The sequence below is a fragment of the Ruditapes philippinarum genome, unplaced genomic scaffold (genome assembly GCF_026571515.1).
Source record: "Ruditapes philippinarum isolate M1 unplaced genomic scaffold, ASM2657151v2 ctg6909_1_1_1_1, whole genome shotgun sequence".
Classification (NCBI taxonomy): Eukaryota; Metazoa; Mollusca; class Bivalvia; order Venerida; family Veneridae; genus Ruditapes; species Ruditapes philippinarum.
The window spans coordinates 1-16,929 of NW_026863658.1; the positions used below are offsets into that span (position 1 = coordinate 1).

The 16,929-nt window shown below is 33.0% G+C and overlaps 1 protein-coding gene across 1 annotated transcript; it reads left to right on the top strand.

Moving 5' to 3' along the window:
• The first annotated feature begins 2,808 nt into the window (after positions 1–2,808).
• LOC132722866 (uncharacterized) lies at positions 2,809–16,908 on the top strand. Its single transcript, XM_060707450.1, has 2 exons — positions 2,809–2,937; positions 12,526–16,908. Exon 2 carries the CDS (start codon positions 12,527–12,529, stop codon positions 14,609–14,611), a length of 2,085 nt encoding a protein of 694 aa, XP_060563433.1. The 5' UTR covers positions 2,809–2,937; position 12,526; the 3' UTR covers positions 14,612–16,908.
• Positions 16,909–16,929: the final 21 nt, after the last annotated feature.

Sequence of the window (16,929 nt, forward strand, 5' to 3'; positions counted from 1 at the left end):
TAACGATATTTTCTTATATGCTACTCTAAATAATCAAGGGGGGCCATAAATCTTTGGTTTTAATTTTCTGCCGGAACAAGGCGCAATATGCCCCATTCCCCCTTTTATATTTAAGTTTCCCCCTAAAGTTTTTTGTTTTAATTCCCGCCATGATTCAGAGAAGTAGCGCGGGGAAAAAAATTTTTTTTCTCAAAATGGGATACTGCTAACTCAATCAAGGGCCATAATCTGAAATTTAAAGTGTCTGAGGACAAGCCGAGAATTCGCATCCCCCTCTTTTGGGATTGAAGGGCCCCTTTAAAATTTTCGTTAAATTCTAGGCGTTTGTTGCGAGGGAAATTGTGCGGAAACTATTTTTATTTTATATTCATACTCATAATAATGCAAGGGCCATAATTTGAGTTTTTAAAAGGGTTTGAAGAAAACAAGCTGACAATATGCGCATCTCCTCTTGATATTGATGATTCCCATAAAGTTTCGTTGAATTCCCAACCAGTAGTTGCAGAGAACTACTCCGGAAACGAAATTCGGACGGACGGATGGACGGGCGGAAGGACGGATGGACGGACAACGCCAAAACTATATCCCCTCCCGATTCCATCGGCGGGGGGTAATAAGAAGTGAAGAGTACCGGTTTTTGTGGCACTGCACTTTTATCGTCATTTATCATCCTATTAAGTTTCAAGTCCATATACCTATTGTAGTTGAAGAGAAATGGCCCGGACAAAATCAAAGTATGAAAATTTACAAAGGGCAATAACTCAAAAATTTAGAAGTGCAGATAACTATTTCTTGTGCACTGCACTTCGGGTTATTGAAAGAAGCATGCATACCAAGTTTGAAGTCAATCCAACTTATATATATATAGTGACTGAGCTTTGCCCGACAAGCTTTAGGGGACGCCGACAACGACACCGCCGATGCCAACACCGCTGCCAACACCGCCGACAAAAGTAACCCCTATATGTCGCCTTTTCAAGGCAACACAAAAAGGTAAGAGGCTTTGTGGGGATTTCCAATTTGCAGGAAAATTCAGTATATTTCAAATTTGCAGACAATTTCAATATATTTCAAATTTGCAGGAAAATTCAGTATTTTATCAATATGGCGATTTTTTTTCTTTGCATTAGTTATGAAAATAGTCTATTCTTTCTTAGTCTATTAATGCAATATAAAGATTCTAAGGTTTATCATTATGAACTATCATTTTAAAGCTGCCTGCCTGCAATTTGTTCAATAACTTTGAAGATTACCAGTCATCGAATTTAGCACTGGCCCGGTGGACCCGGCCGGTGAAAATTGCAACAGTAAAAATTTAAAAAAATTTATTAAATAAAAAGGGGTAGAAAAATTCAAAACTGGAAATTTGGGTAGGAATTCAAAATCTTAAATTCATTGAAATGGGTTCTTATAAAAATAAAATAAAAGTTGTGTTAGAAAAAAATAAACCCCATGAATGTGTTTTTTAACTTTAAAAAAAAAAAACGAAAATTTGAGAAAATTTCCTGATTTTCAAAAATTTTACCCTTGAATGCCAAAAACATTTAAAGTGTGAAGGCTAATTTAAAAGAGGGGTCCTTTTTAATTGTTTGCCTCATGATATTAAGGATTTAGTAATGGTAACCAAAAAGAAAAATTATTTAACAGGGCAAAAATTTAAAATTAAAAGGGGCATAAAATATTTCCCGTCATTCCTGTATAGTTGAAATTGAACCTGTAGTTCTGATAAGTAGTCCGGACAAGCTTCTATGTAGCTGCCAACAAAAAAACCACCTTTTATATTCAAGGGCCATTATTTGACCAAATATTATTCAACCTGAAAATCTGTGTAATTTGGACATGTACTTGAGCTACAGATCAAAACTGTAAAAGTTTAATTAAAATTGTATTACTGGTTAAAGAAGAGTAGTCCTGACAAACTTTAAAATAATAATTATTAAAGAGCCACAACCCTGACAAAAATCATTGAACCAGAAAATGCCCAAGATATGCACAACTTAACTTGGTACTGATAATTCCTGTAAAGTTTGGATGAAATTGCACCAGTAGTTTCTGAGGTGTAGTCCATAAAAGTTTTGTGACGAACAGACGGACTTGCTCAAAGTTTGGTATCCAAGTGGTTACTTATTTATTCTCTATTTTGTTCTTTCAGCCACATAAAAAATGGCCACATAAGAGCTTACTGAATGAATAGCATCAAAGGAAATTTACTGTTATCTATTGTTCCAATAGCCCCCTAAATATCTATATGTTTGTACAGACAGACATACAGACAAACGACGGAAAGGGTGATATCTACATGTTGCCACTACTCTGTAGAGGCGACACAAAAATTATACTTTTGTGCTATTCTTAGCTCAATTTGAGGGAAAAGCGTAGTAACTTAGTAAAACTTTTGTGTCACTGTTCACAATAAGAATAACTTTGCTGGAAAAACAAACTGAGTCAATGGTCTGATTTTTTTTAACAAAAGTTAATATCGTCTAGACCTACATGAAATAGAACATTAATCTTGAAAAAATATTTCAGTCCGGTATGACAAAAAACTCAGTGGAGTCCCTTTATACATACAAGAAGCATACATGAAGCATGAACTTAGTATAGTTTATCTTTATCTTATCTTGTCCAAATAGCTTGTCAGTAAGTTTTCTTCAACAAAGGGAGACAATGTCAGTAAGTTTTCTTCAACAAAGGGAGACAATGTCGGTCAGTTTTCTTCAACAAAGGGAGACAACAAATGTCAGATATGAAATAACAGCTCAACAGAGTTATCTTTTTAAGATTAAAAGAGAAAGAGGAAGTTAAAAATAAATCCAGAAAAACCAGAAAAACCAAATTACTCTTATTGTAAACTTCTAAAATATTTTGTTTTTCTTTAAAATACTGAACATCTAGTGACTTCATGATCTTAAATCTGCAGCAGATATAAACAAAAAGGTAAAAATTTAATGATTTCTCTACACGACTGACAAGTTTAAATTGATTTCAAAAAGTGGTCAAGTTTTGTATAGGATTAAAGATAATATGAAACTGACTAGTGTTGATTAAAATTTCAAAGTTATGGATTTGATTGAGATTTTCGATTCAGAGGGTATATAGAAATAAACAGCATAAATCAATTTTCACCAAATAAGGTACATCAAACTTGTGAATGTGCTACTCCTCAACATTAAATGGCAGTTGCTGAATTGCAAAATAGAGAAGAGTATTGAGTAAAAAAAGTTAAATTTTAATACGGGGAAGTCAAAGACCGGGCCCGCGAAGCGATTCCGGGCTTTGGCTTGCCCAGCTATAGACTACACGTGTATATGTAAAAGAAAATCAAATAAAAAACAATTTAAAAATATATAGAATTCTATACCTATCAATGATTTTTTTCAGTGTCAGTTCTAGTCGGGCGCCGCCATTTACAATGTAACTCAATGATAATAGGCGGGGTATTCCGATAACGGAACAAATCTCAACTTTTCGGATAAATGATAATCGTCGAGTGTTCCGAGTGAAAACGGAAGCGGTGCATGTAATACCGAATAACACCTTTAAAACGGAAAGAATGAAAGGAATTTTTAACGATTTCCCCGTTCATAGGCCTTGCCTAATTTCATATTAAATATATAGGGATATGTCATCATTGGAGTAACTTATTTATTCAAAAATTAAAATATGACAGTGTTGCAAAAGTTTGAAACTGAAAATTACACACATACTGCTATGTCAAAATTTGGTTTAATTACGAAGTATTAGATACAAATTCTTTCATAAACATTAAGTCAATATATCAAATTAGTGCACCCGAATGATAAATTTCGGTTAAATAACCTCCTTTACGTATTCCAAACTTTTCACGTGCTTCGGCATATATTTTTGACCCGCCATTTTATCAAATGTGTCTTTTTTTACGTCGTTTTTTCCCAAAGGATATTCTTCTTATGCTTCGCTTTTTTAAATAAATTAAAACTGATTAATATTCCCATGAAGAAAAATATTCATACACCATACCTAAATACACAGAATTTCATTTCGATCGCTTTATACCTGACATAGTAATATCTTTCTTGTATTTATTTACATTTTTCGGCTTTCTGTTGACCGCATAACGAACACAGGTTATCGGCGTGGGACCAAGCCCTACCCCTAAGGTACCACCCCCCAGGACCCACTATACTACCCAAATATACTTCAATACATTCAAAATACATGTTTATAGTATCAGTATTATATTTTTTGATAGGATTGTTTGATTTTGTATTGACATGTATTTTGAATGTATTGAAGTATATTTGGGTAGTATAGTGGGTCCTGGGGGGTGGTACCTTAGGGGTAGGGCTTGGTCCCACGCCGATAACCTGTGATAACGAAAGGAATTAAAAAATATTCATACACTGAAGTAGACCTGACCTGAAAGATCGGGTAATTTTGGCGCATATTAAGGAAAATGACATTTCTTTTATTGTTTTGTTTTCGTCTTTGTTAAAAAATATCAATATAACAAACGTATTTCAAATACACGCATTATATCATGGAACTTTGAACAATCGCGTACATTCTTTTAATTCCGTACAATTGGGCGGATATGGATTTCGTATGGTTACCCCAATGTCGTGCGCGTTACGATTACTATAGTTTGTTAGAATGGGTACCAAGTAATTAAACATGGCGGAATTGTAGACACGTTGTGGCGGAAAATCTTCTTTTCAACTTGTATTGAGTTATTACCGGTAAGATCAGATGTATTAAGTATAATTTATACACTGGTACTTTCTTCACTTTCTTTATTCCATAAATTGTTATACCGATCGGCCAAGTTGTACGATGATTTAGCATTTACAAATAAGTAACTTTCGTTTTCATTCAACAAAATGTAAACAAAAACAACAGGTTCTCGAATGCCCTGTAAAAACAATTTTATGAATTGTATTTTATTTCTTCTGAATAATTATGCAAGTGTAATATTATAATTAAGTTTTGAAGGTAAGTTAGCCCGAAATTTGTATTGTTTTACAAAAATATTTTTCAAACTAATGAAGCGTGAAATGACATGAATGAAAGTGGATATACAAGTAACCAGTATGGTGTACTGATGTGCTCAAAATTCCTGGAATTTAATTTTAAAATATATTTTATGGAATTTATTTCAATTGTTGTGTCTGTGTATTCATTAATTTGGAAATATTTTATACTTGGATAACTTGTGGTGAACATATAGCTTGAAATTAAAGGAAATATTGTAGTGGCACAAGAAAGTTTTAATCCACCAGGATGGGTAATAAAAGAAATCAGAAAGGGAAAAGACAAGTTTTTAATAAGGCCACTGGAATTCATAGTTTGAAATATAGAAGGAAAATTGTCATTAAAGATGAAAATTTGAGAAGAAAATTTAGGAATATTAAACATGTGGACCCATTCTATATTAGGCAGAAAAAACAAGGTTTGAAATTTACACTTAGTAAAATTATTATTCAGAGAGCTAGAAAATTCAAATGTTTGCTCGATAAAGAAAAAGAAAGACTGTATATAACATCATTGAAAGATAATTAATAAGGTAGTAGAATCATTAACATGCATAAACTGAAAAATCACATTTTAGAAATAACTTCACATGCCGCTCTTTGCACTGAAGCTCACATGAAAGCCCTTTCAAATGACAATGTTATTGTCCTGGAAAGTGAAACAAGAGCACCGCTAGGCGGAGCATTATATGCCCGAAAGTGATTTTTTTTTATTAAAGATGAAGCATTTGTAAGACATGGGAGTAAAATAAAGTATTACCTCCTTCAAATAACAATCCTCCTTTGAAGTTTCAATATTGTGGTCCAAATGGAACTTTAAGTTATGCCCCAGAAACTGTTTTCAATTCTAAGGTAAAAGTGACCTTGACCTTTGACCTTGTAACCCAAAATCATTAGGGGTCTTCTACCCAAAATGGACAATCATACTATGAAGTTTAAACACAGTAGGCCAAATGATACTTAAGTTATATTCATAAAACTGTTTTCAGTTTTAAGGTAATAGTGACCTTGACCTTGTGACCCCAAAATCAATAGGGGTCTTCTACCTAATATTGACAATCATCCAATGAAGTTTGAATATTGTGGGCTAAATGGAACTTAAGTTATGCTCCGGAAACTGTTTTTAGTTTAAAGGTCATAGTGACCTTGACCTTGTGACCCCAAAATCAATAGGGGTCTTCTACCCAATATGGACAATCATCCTATGAAGTTTGATCACTGTAGGCCAAATGGAACTTAAGTTATGCTCCGGAAACTGTTTTCAGTTTTAAGGTCATAGTGACCTTGACCTTTGACCTTCTGACCCCAAAATCAATAGGGGTCTTCTACCCAATATGGACAATCATCCTATGAAGTTTGAACAATGTGGGCCAAATGGAACTTAAGTTATGCTCCAGAAACTGTTTTAAGGTCATAGTGACCTTGACCTTTGACCTTGTGACCCCAAAATCAATAGGGGTCTTCTACCCATTATGGACAATTATCCTATGAAGTTTGAACACTGTAGGCCAAATGGAACTTAAGTTATGCTCCGGAAACTGTTTTCAGTTTTAAGGTCATAGTGACCTTGACCTTTGACCTTATGACCCCAAAATCAATAGGGGTCTTCTACCCAATATGGACAATCATCCTATGAAGTTTGAATATTGTGGGCCAAATGGAACTTAAGTTATGCTCCGGAAACCAAATTGCTAACGGACGGACGCCAGGGGGTATAACATAATATGTCCGAAATTCTTTCGGGCATATAAAAAGGAACGGTTTTTATACCATCATCACCTGTAAATGCCAAGGATGTGGTAAGACATTTGAACTGGAAAATAGTGATATTAGTTTGGTTATACAAATATGGTTGATATCAATGTGCGTTCAGTTTGGGGTAGCATGGTAACAGGAGGAGGTTGCTCTTCGCTCAATGAATGTTTTGGAAGTATAGGAATTCCAGGCATTACTGAAAAAAAGTACTCTTCAATTGAGAATGAGATTGGACATATGTGGAAGTCCCTTCTTGATGAAGAACTTGTGAAAGCAGGTCAGGAAGAGCGTGCATTGGCAGAGGAAAATGACGAATATTTTCAAGGTATTCCAGCAATAACTGTCATATGTGATGGAGGCTGGAGTAAGCGAAGTCACAAACATAGCTACAATGCCATGGCTGGAGTTGCCGTCATTTTCGGGGCTAGAACAAAGAAACTTCTGCATGTAGGTATCAGAAATAAAATGTGTTACATATGTAGCCGTGCTGAGACTGTAAATGAAGAACCAGTACAGCATGAGTGCTTTAAAAACTGGATTGAATCTTCCCAGGCAATGGAGAGTGATATAATTTTAGAAGGTTTTTTAAATTGTGAAAAACAACATGGAGTGAGATACCTGCATGTAATAGCTGATGGAGACAGTTCCCTGTATGCAAATATTATAAAGAATGTACCTGTTTGAGGGCAATATGTCAAAAAAATTGAATGTGCTAACCATGCCACTAAATGCCTTAGATCTAATTTAGAACGTTTAATATCTGAAAAGCCACATTATAAAGGAAAAGGTAAACTCACGAGAAATAACATTAGAAGAATTTGTTGTGGAGTAAGATGCGCTATTGTAATGCGAAGTTCTGAACCAAATAAAATGACAGCAATTAAAAAACTTAAACAGGATATACGAAATGCCGGGAGACATGTCATTGGCTTACATGATTTATGTTCCATAGATTTTTGTAAAAATAAGGAGAAAGATACAGACATAACAAAATCAAATGATAATAAAATGGAAAATAGCAATAATGATGAAGAAGATAATTGTCATAATAAGCCAATGCGAGTACTGGACTGATTCTGTAAAAAATTATTCTGAAAGTGAAATTGAAATGTTAAGAAAGGGCGGTAAGACAATATCACAGAAAAATTTTAATATTGAAGAGTTGTTAAGAGACATTTTTCTATTTCTGAATCGTCTATCTGAAAAGGCAAACCGTTTGATTGGTAACTTTACCAGTAATTTAGCCGAGTCCTGGATGAGCATTAAATGTAAATTTGAAGGGGGTGAAATGTTCAATAAATGCTTCCGTGGTTCATTTTACGCAAGATGTTATGGTGGAGCGTTGAGGTCTTTGCTAGGTCCAGCATGGTCACCACAAGTTTATAATCAACTTACAGGTAAACGCCCAGATAGAGTTTTTATTAACACATATAGACAAAGGTTTGTACGCTACAGATGTACCAAACGTGCCAAAGGTAGTGAAATAAACAGGAACAAAAGGAAATTGAAGAAAATGAAAGCATCTGTTGAAAGCAGCAGTAAGAAAGCAAGAAAAGAATATGGCGAAACTGTGCTGCAAGATACAGCTGATATCAGTCCATCACAATTAAAAAAGGAATGTGATACGTTTTATAAATCAACAATATCTACATGCAATAGTAAATTAATTGAACAGCAAACACGTGGTCCGTCAAGTAATATTAACTGGTTTGCTGAAAGAAAGAAAAGACTCACAAGTTCTGTATTTGGAGAAGTGATGTCAAGATCACAAAATAATAACCGTCCCAATTTAGTGAAAAGGCTTTTGTATTCCAACTTTAAAGGAAACATGTATACTTTGAAAGGGTTAAGTGAAGAGGATAATGCAAGAATTGAATACATTAATTTGAAAGAAAAGAAGAAAATCTTAAATACAAAATTGATATTCCGGGTCTAATTATTGACAAACTGAATCCTTATTTAGCAGCCTCCAGCGATGGCGCGTAGTGGGATCCAAAGGTCCTGAAGGTCTCATTGAAATTAAGACTTTATTACAGAACAAAAAAGCAATGATCAAAGAATCAGCAGAAAATGATAAAGCCTTTTGTTTGTCAGTGCAGAATGGCATTATTCAACTGAAAAAAAATCATAAATATTTTTATCAAATACAAGGTCAGATGAATATTATGAATTACAAATGGTGTGATCTAATAATTAGAAGAGTAAATCCACATGATATGTTTATTCAGCGCATATACTATGATACAGAATTATGGAGAAATGTTATGATTCCCAAATTAAAGGCTTTCTATTTCACCCACATGCTACCTGAATTAGCAGTTCCAAGACATGGTACTCTATCTGGAATAAGAAAACCTGAATTACCATGGGTATGTTCCCCATAAATGTAATACTCATTTTTTATAATAATAATGTTTTTGTTTTTTCAGCATATTTACATGTGCTTACATATATATCATCATATATAATAAATTACCATGAATAATAATAAAAATATATTTATTGTAACCTGTATCTTTTGTGTAATCCTTCATTTTTATATTTTACAGTTTTGTGGTACATCCTGCAAGAGATCAGAGAAAAAGAACTGTAAGAAAATTGAAGGTGACAAATTGGACCAAAAAGACTCACATACTCAGATTAAGACAGACACAGATAATTTACATTGCAACCCCATTAATACCAACACCAACACAATCAAGTAAAAGGTGATTTATTTTAATGTATATATAACTATATATAATTAAGATCTTTAAAGAATTCTGTTAAATAGGAGATATTACCAATTTGCACTCTTTTTACAGCTGTAAATTTGTTTAGGAAATACCAATATGCAGAAAACATGAAAGTGTTCTTTAAAGGCAGGTGGTCTTCAGTAACAGGTAATTTTGTTTCTTACATTATGGAAAGGGACAGTTGAAATGTACTTTTTAAGTAAAGTTGGTATCTAGCAGTATTAATGTTTAGATTGCTCTGTATACATGTACATGTATAAAGAAGTATTTTTAAATTTTTAATGATGTTTAGAATTTTCAATATACCCTTATTTGAATTTTATAATTTTTGAATGAAGCTGTTATATTAATTTATGTTCATGTACTTTTTCACTGTGTACTGTAACACAAATGTTGACAAAATATTGTGCATTACATGCAATCCTTTCCTATCATGATGGTTATAAACATATATTATTGCCTTTATACACTATAAGCAACTGTAAATTGTTCTCAAATTAACTTTTGTTTACTATTTTTAAACATTAATTTGGCATAACATCCAAATATAATTTGGCATAACATCCAAATAAATGAGCAAATTTAACTTGCAACTTTATTTTAAGTTTAGAAATGGCTAAAAATTATAAATATTTATTTCAGATTTTAAGTGCCTTCAACATGTATTTGAAAAGGATAGTTAATATTTTTTTATACAAATTTGCAGATCAACAGGTTTGAGAAAATTAAAATTCCTTGGAAGGAGAATCAACCACCAGTGGACAGAATCAGACGGCTCTCTGAATTGGTACAAAGGCACCCTGCTTTCTGTTTCTTCTGGAAAAGACGAAAATCCTGATGCAGTATATGAGGTGCTATATGAAGGCGAAGATGCGTCATATGAAGTAGATTCTTTGATCAAAGACTATAATGTAGGCACCTTAACTTTCATAGATTTGTAATGGTATACTTTATTTCTCTTCCAATTTACATTATACCATGTACTGTATGTTTTTATATTTAAAAATTGATTTTAAAAAATATTTAAATAACATTATGCATAATATCTTTTTAATATTAACATCATATTACAACAGCTTTGAATGTAATTAATCCTATATAATAATTTACAGTTTCTGATTTTATGGTTTTTATGTTTAATTAATTTTGCAAGAAGGTTATGTTTCAATTCATTTTAATGAATTATTACAAGAAGAAATATTATCCTGCTTATCTTATGGATTATTGCAGTAAATTTTTAGTCCCCTACCGGTTTAACGGAGGGGACTTTAGGTTTACCCTCCGTCCGTCTGTCCGTCCGTCCATCAGTCTGTCAGTCCGTCCACAAAACTGGATCCCGTGATAACTTGAAAAGTACTGAAAATATTTTTATGAAACTTGGTATATGGATAGATAGCAGTATGGAGATTATGCACGTCTTTTTCTTTTCTTCCTATGTTGAAAATTCTGGTTGCTATGGCAACAAATAGGCTGAAAATATGGCAAATTTTACGCATGAACTGGATCCCGCGATAACTTGAAAAGTACTGAAAATATTTTTATGAAACTTGGTATATGGATAGATGGCAGTATGGAGATTATGCACGTCTTTTTCTTTTCTTCCTATGTTGAAAATTCTGGTTGCTATGGCAACAAATAGGCTGAAAATATGGCAAATTTTACACATAGACTGGATCCAGTGATAACGCAAAAAGTACTGGAAATATTTTTATGAAACTTGACATATGGGTAGATGGCAGTCTTGAGATTATGCATGTCTTTTTCTTTTCTTCCTATGTTGAAAATTCTGGTTGCTATGGCAACATATAGACTGAAAATATGGCAAATTTTACACATAAACTGAATCCAGTTATAACTCAAAAAATACTGGAAATACTTTTATGAAACTTGACATATGGGTAGATAGCAGTCTTGAGATTATGCATGTCTTATCCGTTCTTCCTATTTTGATCAAATATCAGTTGCCTTGGCAACAAATAGGCTTAAAACATGGCAAATATAACAATAATTGTGATTAGTCAAAAAGAGCTGAAAATTTTTATGAAATTGCATCTTTAATTCAAGAGTTATCTCCTCTTTAAGAATTTTGCTTTTAAAATGTTGTATTTTGGTAACAGGGATGTTTCAAATATTAACTTTAGAGTGTCCTTCAGTCCGTCTGTCTGTTCATAAAAACTGTTTCCTGTGATCACTTTTAAAGAACTTTTCCAACAAATTTACTTAAAATAGAGAAAAATTGAAACATTAGTGAATGGCCAATGGCCCTTCAGAATGTTGATGGGGTTCTAACTGGTAGGGGACTTATGGATTGCTTGCAATACTATGATAATTGCTTGTTTTATCAGTAAGCCATGTCCATAATAGTACACCATACTTAACCTTGCACTACTTTTGTGTACATGCTATGTAAACATTGGACTAAGATAATGCTGTGTTTACTGGCCTTATTGGAATACAAATTTTCAATTGATAAATAATTTTTTCAGGTAATGGAGATTCAGTGTCACTAAAATAGATGTTACTTTAAAAGTTTTCATTCATCATATCACATATTTATCATTGGAAGGAACTTTATTTTGACATACAAGTTACATGTGCTGCAAACTGATTCAGGTAAGGCTTTTGCTTTTATTTTAATTTTCTTTTTTCTTTTTAGGCAATGTAACAGCTTCTTTATAGGTAAAGGATTAATGCCTCAACAGTTTCCTTTTCAAATGTACCTCACAATACTTCAGTTGAAAGTTTTAATTTTTGACCTAAAATTTTCAACAAAACAATATGGCTGCCATTTGATGCACCATATAAATTCTACAATACATTTGTCATAAAATAACACAATTTGATAACCATCATCATTCATTATGATGATGATATCAACTTATTTTTAAACAATTTTCTATAAAGGAAAATTGACAATTTAACAAAAAAAACAATATTAATCTGATAATGGTAATCTTAGATAAAAAAACAGAAGAAGAAGTAAAGAAATTGAATATGTTAGAAACAAACATTAATGATATTTTCAGAATGTATCAAGTACCAAATTACACCCAGACTGTGTCAATGAGATTATCAGAGGTTCTGGCTGATATAGGTGTTGATGAGAGAATGATACTGAAGAGGAGAAGAACATGGCTTCTGAGAGAATCACTAATAAATATAAATGACCAACTACTTGATAAGAATAGTATTTTAACACACATTTTTGGGAGTCAATCAGAAGGTACAACTACAATAGGAATGCAATCAGACTTAGATCAACTTATATACAATAAAACATTTAATGTGATACAAGACTGGAGTGACTGGATACCTGGTGTAGGTAATCTCTTGATGATTCAAGATAATTCTGTATCTCCTGGGTATTGTTTACTTCAATGTCTGAGAGTTGATGTACCTCTTTCTGCTAATGGTGATTCTGATCAATACTTCTTCAAAGACAGAACAGGAAAATTGTTTTTTACGAATTCTATAGTAAATATTTGCAATAGAGACCGCGAAATACATGGGCCTGCAGGTATACTAAAAGGACAATCAGGCTACAATGATTTAGATAAAGTGTTTGCTCTACATTGTACAACATGGCCCCAACAAGCTAGACAATGGTTGGATCAACAAGATGAAGATCAATGGCCGTCTGCTGAAATGAAACAATATTGCAGCAGAACTGGATGCTTTGTTGTTGGTGTTGGATGTAGAGGCAGTAAACATGAGCAACTTGAATGGAGAATATCAACATCTTTAGCAGAAAGGTGTTTAATGTTCAACCTGAATATTACACAGATTCGCTGTTATGTCTTAATGAAAGTGATCTTAAAAGCATATATTACTCCATTCTTTCAAGATGTGATATCCAGTTACATGTGTAAAACTGTAGTCTTCCACTGTATTGCTAATACACATTCTAACATCTGGAGAAAAAATAACTTACTTTCTTGTCTAACACAATGTTTATATCTCCTGTACACCAATATCATTAATGAGAATTGTCCACATTTTATCATACCTGGGAACAATTTAATGAGGGGAAAAATTTCACCTGCAGTCAAACCATATATCCTGGAAATACTCAACAATATTATCAACAGTGAAGGAGTGGCACTACTTGGCATTAAATGTGATGCTCTTGGTTCAAGGCTTCATCTCAAGTTTTATAACTTATGTCCATTCAAGGAAAGTGATATTATTTCAGGAACACTATTATTTAATCTGGCTCTCGGAAAATCTCACACACTAACAGAAACTTGTAATCTTCTTAAGGACAGTAGTCCTAATGAAGCTGTAGAAAAATTAAAAAAATATATATTAAAAGCATTCTACTGTCAATATGAAGGATTGGCTAAGACAGCCAGTCTTCTTCTGTTACGGTGGTATTGTACAACACTTGGATCTGTCCTGGCTTCACGCAACATCTGTCTATACAACACTGTATCAGCCGATGCCCTCAAACTCATCTCACTTGGTCTGACTACAGATGTTGCATCAAGTAAACTTAAACTAGCTTCAATCCTTTACTGTGTTCAAGAAATACAAAAAGCTGACCTAGTAATCAGTGAGATTGAAAGAAGTTATGATCTTCAAATTGTTGAGTCTGTCTGTTGTTGTTATCAATTTGAGAAAATATTTAAACAAGGATTTGCGCAATTATGTGACAATTATAATGAAGAAGTCTTACAGTATACAACAGCATCATGTGTTAGATTTCTGCCATGTGAAATTCACTGTGTACCAACTGAACTCAGATATGAAATGTTTAGATCTACACAAGAGGACAGAATGTTTCGTACAGAAGATGATGAATGGATGGATTGTGCTGTGGTGGATTCCCTCCCTTACCTCTACTTTCTACAATACAAAGTTTACAACCATTTAGGGAGACATGATCAGAAACAAGCTGCGCTCTTAAAACTTATCAGTACCATAAAAGAAGAACCAAACCTTGGACATCGGGAAACAGCTCTAAATATTCTTGGAAAGTGCATGGAACAAGAAGGTAGAGCTGGAGACGCTTTACAGTGTTATTCTATGTCACTAAATATAAGGAGGAGAAACAATGCTGCAAAGTTTCATATGAGTATACTCCTATCTGTACTGATAAATACAAGGACATAAAAGTTACGACAAAATATGACAATGACAAAAGCAGGACAGAAAAAGAAAGTTGGAATAACTACAAGCTAGATAAGGACAGCAACATTTACACTATTTAAATATTATATTCTTTTTGAAATAGCATATTTCTTGTAAACACTTTGGAATGTGTAATAAAATTCATCCATCCCTGTATGAAAGGATAAAATATCAGTTGATGTAGGACAGCTCACTTGACTATCCTCAGAGCTTTATAATAAAACAAATAAAACAAGAGCTTGGATTATGTAGGAATAAACTAAAATCATTAAAAAAAATACATTACATAATTTTGAGAAAAAAGAATACTTTTTGTATTCACAAATTGTCATCCATAATTAAAAGTTAAAATACATGCCAGAGTCATGGGCCTTAGAGGGTTAACTCCTATTATGATCTCAAATATGTGTAACTAGCAAATATCTTTGGTGTTTAACAAGATATGATGTTGAAAAAGTAACAAATAATAACTGTAACCAAAGTGTTATGCCAACTCCAGGATGAGAAGAACTATGAACACCATTCTTCTTTGAATATTAATATAGTATAAACTTCATGTTCATGACTGCAAGAGAGAACCGATGTGATTTGAAGTACATGACATACAAATATGTTATTTTACCTATTTTTAACCTATTCTAAGCACGGTCTTAATGGTCATATCAATACTGTAATTTAAGCAAGAGGGCTATGATGGCCATGAAATCACCCATCCGAATATAGAAACTCTCCATGACAAGGGACAAGTAATAATGTAAACTTTTAACAAAAGTAGATATAAAATCTTAATCTTAAACTGATATCATAAAGTTCATATTTGTATCTGAAATACTGCTAGTGTAAAATCATTACTGGTGGCTATTGCTAAAGTAAAACAAATGTTCCAAAAGGATGTGTACATATAAGGAAAATGAATGACCCCACCAGGCCAAATTCATTTATTAATTTTTTTAATTTTTTACAATATACATAAAAGGAAAATCAATAACCCACTTGGGCAGGGCCAATTTATGACCCTAAGGGTTTTTATGTGTAATGAACGAACTTGGTAGACATCCATCAGAAGATTTTTATTGCCAAATATCTAAGCTCCAGCACTTTTATTTTTTTTAAAAGATGTTTTAATTTTTTTACTACATGTATATACATATAAGGAAAATCAATGACTGGGGCGGTCCCAACTCACTAAAATATATTTCATGCTTAATATCTAAGCTCTAGCTATTTGTCTTTTTAAGAAGATGTATTTTAGTTTTTACTTTATTCATATAGGAAAATCAATGACCCCCCGGACAGGCTAATTTTAACCCCGTGGTATTTATTTGAACCAACTTGGTAGACACCCATTAGAAGATGTTTCATTCTATATATCTAAGCTCTAGCTGTTTGTTTTTTTAAAAAAAGATTTTTTTTCAATATATATGTACATATAAGCAATATCAACGACCCCCTAGGGCGGGCCAATTTTGCACCCCAGGGCTTTTATTTGGACAAACTTGGTAGACACTTACTAGAAGATAGTTATGCTAAATGATTTAGTTTTCACTATTTGTGTTTTTTAGAGGATTTTTCTAGTTTTCCACTATATTCATATGAGGAAAATCAATGCCCCCCAGGGCAATCCAATTTTAACCCCAGGGCTTTTATTTGAACAAACTTTGTAGACACCAATTAGGAGATCTTTCAGGCTTAATATTTAAGCTCTAGCTCATTTGGTTTTTAAAGCAGATTTCAAAGTTTTTACAACATACATATAAGGAAAATCAATGAGCCCCCCCCCCCCCAGGGTACAGCCAATTTTGACCCCACGGCTTTTATTTGAACAACCTGGTAGACCCCTACTAGCAGATGTCTCATGCTTAATATCTAAGCTGTAGCTATTTGGTTTTTTTTTCAAAAGAAGATTTTGTTAGTTTTTTCTATATACATATAGGGAAAAATCAATGGCTTTTATTTGAACAATTGTTTTACCTATAATAATGTCAACAGCTATCCCTAACAGTGAGACATACTTATTTACAGTTTATTGTAGAGATATAGTTATATAATTATACAATTAACTATTAATTTAATGATCATGTAATCTTGCTACAAATGTAGCTGGTAACTACTGACAAATAATTCCAGACAGGATTAAATGGTAAGTACTGATAAGTAATCCAGGAAAGCCGTTGATGTGGACTGACTGCCAAGTTCTTGAACTCAGCATAAAAAGCACACATACTTTGACAGTCTGAAAAATGTCAGTTGTCATTTGATTTAAGTGAAAATTCTGTACAAAAAAACTTTAAAATTTCATA

Coding starts and splice junctions, on each gene's coding strand:
- LOC132722866 (XM_060707450.1), top strand. CDS start 12,527: ATGTATCAAGTACCAAATTACACCCAGACTGTGTCAATGAGATTATCA.